Source organism: Micromys minutus (assembly GCF_963924665.1).
Source record: "Micromys minutus genome assembly, chromosome: 13".
In the NCBI taxonomy this organism is placed as follows: domain Eukaryota; kingdom Metazoa; phylum Chordata; class Mammalia; order Rodentia; family Muridae; genus Micromys; species Micromys minutus.
In genome coordinates, this window is record NC_137982.1 from 2049299 (window position 1) to 2055813 (window position 6515).

The 6515-nt window shown below is 46.2% G+C and overlaps 1 protein-coding gene across 1 annotated transcript; it reads left to right on the forward strand.

Annotated features, from left to right (window-relative positions):
- Positions 1 to 1942: 1942 nt before the first annotated feature.
- On the forward strand, positions 1943 to 4860 carry LOC308428783 (odorant-binding protein 2a-like; the record flags this gene model as incomplete). Its single annotated transcript, XM_080927356.1, has 5 exons — positions 1943 to 2029; positions 2545 to 2678; positions 3366 to 3514; positions 4094 to 4195; positions 4835 to 4860. 5 exons carry the CDS (start codon positions 1943 to 1945, stop codon positions 4858 to 4860), a joined length of 498 nt encoding a protein of 165 aa, XP_080783482.1.
- Positions 4861 to 6515: the final 1655 nt, after the last annotated feature.

Sequence of the window (6515 nt, forward strand, 5' to 3'; positions counted from 1 at the left end):
TCCTCCTCTGAGATTCTAGTCATTTTATTCTGCACCTTCCATCCCCTGAAGGAATTGTGGCCTGATGTCACATGGCCTCCTGGTCTCAGGAGACAATAGAGAATATAGACAGTGAAAGGTTTCATGGGAGAAAGGATGAAGAAGTAATCCATGCTGGGTGAACTTTATAGTCTAGGTGTGCATTGGGGTCACACATGCTCTGTAAATGAGCCCACATACTATTGGTTTTCTAAGGAATAAATTGGTGGAATCATATTTTGGTTTTTGTTGGATAGCCATCTGAAAGGAGAAGATATTTTTTCATGTATCCTCAAAAAAAAAAAAAAAAAAAAAAAAGTCCTGCAATTTACTCTTTTCAATTCCTATTTATTGTTAAGTTAACTTGACTGCAACCTGCAAACAGTGGGAGAGCTGTGAGAATTCAGACATGGGACAACAGCAAGGGGATGGACAATGACAGGCACTCAGAGGGTGTCACTGGCACTCAGAGCACTGCTGGAGTCTAGGGTTTGCCTAGCATGGTAGCATTCTTCTCCTTTCTCAAGGATGGGAACATTATGTGCCTACTTGGGAAGTGACTCAGGTAAGTGATTCATGCATGCAAGTGAAGGAAAACATGAGAGAAGCAGTTAAGATGCTCTGGTCCTAATTGCAAGGGCCCTCATGTCCCACCAGAGCATAAGTCCTTTCTTCTCAGCAGCACCATCCTTGGGTGGGATGTTGCTGGGGGGAAATGTTCACAATAGGGCCGTAGGTGGCTTGTACCTGAACCGCTCATAGAAAGTTTCTTATGGAGAATAGGTTCTAGGACCTTCCTAATCTTGGTCCATAGAAGCACAAACAGGTAGTGTGGGAACAAACTTGTCTGCAAGGTCTAAGTCAGCTGGGTCTCAAGGATGATGGCTGGGATTAGGAACTGCAGAATCACAAATGCAAAGAAAATTCCTGATGAGGACCTGCTGGGCTGAGCTCAGTATAGAAAGAATAGAGCCATAATAAAGTCTGAATGCAATTCTTGCATTGTGTGCTTATATGAACAAACAGAAGGAGATCTGGCCATGTTTACAACCACATGTGTGCTCAAGGCGAATGAAGAAATGACCCTGCTGGGAGCCTGTGAACCCAAGAAAGGTCAAGCCAACAGAGTTCAAGTGTGATGGAGCCCGTTCTCCAGACACCACATGATACAAAATGGCAATAGAGGCACATGTATGGACCTCAGTTCTATCAGGGCAGCCCTGGCTCTGAAAAGCTCCTCTCTACCCTAAATGCTGGTTGGGTAGATGAGCATTGGCCAAGTAGTGAAAAAGGACCATGACATCTGAGAAAGAGCAAGACTGGCCTCAGTGAAGGATGAAGTGGATCAGGGGTCACGGTCTTTCCTAGTGGCATGGGGTCTACCCTGATGATGCTTACACAGCTGGGGTAAACATGCATGGAAGGGCCAGTGAGGTGAGTTCCAACAGGGAACGAACCTTCTGAGACCCAGCAGATTGTCTCTGATTTTGAAGCTCAGACTAGATCTCAGCAGCAAGAGGTCAGAAGCCAGGTATCAGGGAACATAGCTCAGAGCAGCCATTGGCATATGCAGGGCAGGGTTGTGAAGGAAAGCCTGTTTCTCCATCTCTCCCTGCACCTGGATTAGAGATGCTAATCCCCCACTGTCCTTTGTGAACACAGCATTGGTTGGCACAGACTTTCCTGGGTATTGTGTGTCTTCATATGTAGATTACACTGAGGTGATATTCATCAGATCCCAACAACAACAACCTCAGCTCCATGATGGATGTGTGTTTGGCCATGAGAGATGGAGAGGAGGGACCTGGTTAGTGCCACGCAGGCACATGTTCCTGTCCATGGGGGATATTAAGGGCACCCTGTGAGGAGCCAGAGCACACACTGCCCAGGTGACCTGCCACGTGTGAGATCCCAGTGACTGGAGATGAAGAACCTGTTCCTCACAGTCCTGCTGTTGGCGCTGGTGGCTGTCCTAAAGTCTCAGGAAGCCCCACCAGATGACCAGGAGGATGTGAGGATGGAGGGAAAATGGGTGATGGTCAGAGATGGTCTGACCCTGGGTTTTGATGGCCCACTGGTTCAAATGGTGTCCTTGAATACAGAAGTCTAACTCTGTACCCAGCATGGGATGGTCAGATCAGGGACATTACTGTTCACTAGAAGATACACTCCAAGAGCACTTGCTGGAGCAGGAGAGTGGTATCAGGCCAAGGGTCTTTGTCTGAAATGTAATACCAGAAGTTTTCATGGCCTGTGATTGTTAGAACAGCAGACTTTTCAGTGCTGAATTTGCAATCTCCAAGAGTAAATACACTTAGAAAGCAGAGACCCTGTGTCTTTACTAGGCCAGACCACTCAAGATCGGGCTCCTTTAAGAGTGGGCAGTTCTGGGGATGTGTGGTGCCAGCCCACTTCAGCTTCAGAGCTGTGGCCTAGACCCTGGACTTTCGATAGCAGGCTCAGGCACTAGAGCCTGGGGAAGATAGGAGCCTTGCTGGACAGTATTCTGGTCTCTGTCTTCTGCAGTTCTCTGGGATCTGGTACACAAAGGCCACAGTATGTGACAGGAACCGCACTGATGGGAAAAGACCTATGAAAGTGTTCCCTACAACTGTGACAGCCCTGGAAAATGGGGATGTAGAGCTCAAAGAAATGATTGGGTGAGTGCTCCCACCAAGCCTCTACAAGTGTCTTTCTGGTCTTTTTATTCTTATCTTGGTATAGGTAACTGAATACCCCGTCTTTGAGGGAGCTCGGTGCCCTTTCAATTTTGGGCCTGATCTTGGTAAAAAATGTTAGGGTTGCCTGTTCAGGCAAGTGTGCTTTTGGGGGTTGAGTATGGCCTCTGTTTTACAGGAGAAATGGTCAGTGTCACACCAAAAAAATGTTGTTGCATAAAACTGACGAACCTAACAAGTACACTGCCTGTGAGTATCATGAGCCCAGAGTCTCCTGCAAGCGTCAGTTCCGGCATGATGGCTGCCAGCCTTGTTTAGCTCCCTGTATGGTCACCCAGTCACAATCCATGCACTGGATATTCGAGGTCATGGGTTAGTCCCCACCAGGTAGAAACAGTTCTCCCATGGCCATCCCCGGGCACTCCTGCATAGTGTCAATCCTTAAGTAACCCTTAATTAAGCATGCTAAGCGAAGGAGAGCAGGAAGGGAGGTGCTCAGGTCTGTCACCAAGGTGAGCCCTGACCTGTCTTGAAATAATAATCTGGACCTGGCATTGCTTGTGTAATTATTGAGAACCCAGAAGGACAACATCTGGATTGGGTGGGTCTCCTGCACAGACAACTGTGTTCCTGAATATTTCTTTGAAAACCTGTCAAATGTTTTTCAAGAAATGACATTCTAAGAGCCATTTCTCTTTTCACCAAAGTTAAAGGCAATAAGGTCATCTACATTCAGGAGATTCCTGTAAAGGACCATTGCATCATCTACCTTGAAGGCCAGCGCCACAAGAAGTCACTTAGGAAGGGGCAACTGGTTGGTAAGGAAGCACAGAGACCCATGTCCTGTCCACAGTCTCTGCTTCTAGTATCTGTGAAGGGCACTGGGGACAGGGGATGGTCACTGTGCTGCCCAGAAACTACGTAATATCCAAAGTGAAAATAGGGTAAGAGGGGAGAGGACCCAGCTTATTTGACCTTTGGGAATCTGAGTATGTTGACATGGTTTCTGCATCTGGAGCTGACCAGTGACATTTCTAGGGATTTCAGGCAACTGACAGCCAATATGAAGATGAATGTTCTAACAGAGGCTCTGAGGTGGAGGTAGGATCATTCTCCTCTGTCTCCAGGGTAAGGTGAGAGCTTTGTGCTTTTGAGATCTAGATCCTTTAAAGGTTGTGAGTGACCCAGAAAGCCTTGTAATGTTCACAGAGGGACATCGGGGTCACTCAGTGTGTAAGAGTTTTCATCTAGATCAGCTGTCCCCTTCAAGGTCCTCCTTCCTGTCCTCACAGCTCCAGGTTGTCATGCCCAGTGCTGGTCAGTGCTCTTGACTCTCAATGCTTCTATGCCGAACGCTGCATTCCTGCTGTCCTGCTTACCTGGCCTTTTCCCCACAGGCAAAGACCCTGAGGAAAACCCAGAGGCCATGGAAGAATTCAAGAAATTTGCAAAGAGCAAGGGATTCAGAGAAGAAAACATCTTTGTTCCTGAGCAGATGGGTGAGAGAATGCTTTGACCTTGTCATTCCTGAACCCAGCTTGTTTCTGTCTCTCCATGTTCCTGTATGCCTTTGGGAACTTGTGTGTCTGTGTGTCACTCTGTGCTCCATGTGTCTTTTGGCTTCCCTCAAACCCCACCAGCCCCTCATAAGAACACCAGAGCCCAGCTTCAAGTCTTGGCTTTGGGAGGTTCTGAGCTACAGATGTGATGGGTCATTATGCTAAAACTCTTTCTCACACCCCTTTTTTTTGTTTGTATGTTTTGTTTTTTGTTTTTGTTTTGCTTTTACAGATAAGTGTGTGGCTGAGAGTGACTAGGGTAAGTGATCCTCTAGAAGGACCATGGAAACCCATCTTTCTGGGTACGGGAGTTGTAAGGTTCATGTGATTCTATCATCTTTTACCCTTCTGTAGAAATAGTCTACTTAAGTAGTGATTCCTCATGCAATGCCTGAATTCTCTCTGAATGGCTATATTCCTTCATCCCCCATACCCAAGGATGTGCAGACACTTTCCCCATCACGGGTGTAGAAACAGGGTCAGTCTCATGCCCGTGGCTGTCCAGCAGTAACTGCACAAAAGCTCTAGGATAGACCACTGGCCAGCGTCTGCCTCTCCCCTCTGTTCTTGTCGACACAGCAGCCCCTCATGGATGCAGCTTCTGATCCTGCCCTAAGCCAACTCAGTTCTGAGACATCCTTGGAGATCCATAGCCTCAGAAAATTTCCCTCACCTTTCCTGATGGCCTCCCTTCGCCCATGGCTTCACCCACCCCACCACCATCCTAATAAAGCATTTCACCATCAGACTGTCTCAGTCCTGTATGCAGAGCGCCTTGCGTTGGTCAAACTTCCAAGAAAGTGTGTGAGGGTCTGGGAATGTGTTTGAGGGTTACAGAAGGTGACAGGGGTTGGTAAAAGCAAGGTATAGAGGTTAGAGGCTGTGGGAAGACCTTGGATGGTGACCAGAAAGAGAATTAATGTGTTGAAGACGGATGAAAAATTGATTCACATAGAAAATGTTTGAAGTTGGAAAATACAAATCTTTTTGTCAACTTAAAAAGATCCAGTAAAAAGATCTGACATGTTCATGGATTGGAAGGATCAACACTGTAAAAATGGCCATCTTGCCAGAAGCAACCTACAGATTCAATGCAATTCCCATCAAAATTCCAACTCAATTCTTCATATAGTTGGAAAGAAAAATTTGCAAACTCTTTTTGAATATCAAAAAACCTAGGATATTGAAATCTATTCTCAATAATAAAAGAATTTCCAGAGAATCACCATCTCTGATAAAGCTATAATACAAATCATTCATGATAAAAACAGTATGGTATTGGTACAGAGATACACAGGTAGATCAAAAGAACAGAACTGAAGACCCAGAAATGAACCCACATATCTATGGTCACTTGATCTCTGTCAAAGAGGCTAAAATCATTCCATGGAAAAAGGACAGTCTCTTCAACAAATGGTGTTGCCTCACCTGGCCCCTTAGCGTCCCTCAGTCCTCACCTGGCCCTCCAGCGTCCCTCAGTCCTTACCTGGCCCCCCAGCGTCCCTCAGTCCTCACCCGGCATTATTTGTCCCTAATCCTAGACATTCTAGCCCAGAAGCTGGGCTGTTCTTCTCCCAGAGATTCTTCCCTATAAAACCCAGACATTTTTGTTTCTCCTGCTCTTTTTTGATTCTCATCTCTCTGTGTGCCTGCTTTCTTTCTCTTACACCTCCCCTCTACCTCCCCATGACTTCCCTGGCCTTCTTCCTTGGAGCCAGTGAACATGCCTGCCCAAGACATTCTCCCAATAAAGCTGTGCTTATAAATATTTTAATCTGACCTGAATTGGCTCATTTCACTTTGTAGAAATAACTTATATGACATTACTGGTTAACCCCATAAAACTGACTCACTGCAGATCCAAGACAGGAGGTTTTTTTGGACAATTCTGCCAGGGGTGAAGGAGGTTAAAGAGGATGAGGAGCAGGAAGAGAGAAAGGTGCATAGCAGTCTGGTGTCCCATAATGTTGTGTGACAAACCTTTTCCTGGAGAGATACAACATTCTCTAGTTAGGGATCTCATCACAGCAAAAGATTCATCCTCAGAGATGCTAGACTGACCTGCTGTCTCTTCCAACCTCCTGTTTCCTGGTGCTATCCAGTGACTTGCTTCTAGAACAGCTTCAGGAATTGTTACTGATTCCAGATGAGCTTGTGTCAACCAAGCTTTCAGACACACCCAGTCATAACTTCAATTAAGCCCTGAGCCTTCTAAGCACACAGAGACTGGATAACAGAAGGTAAAGCTAGCCTTTTCAGT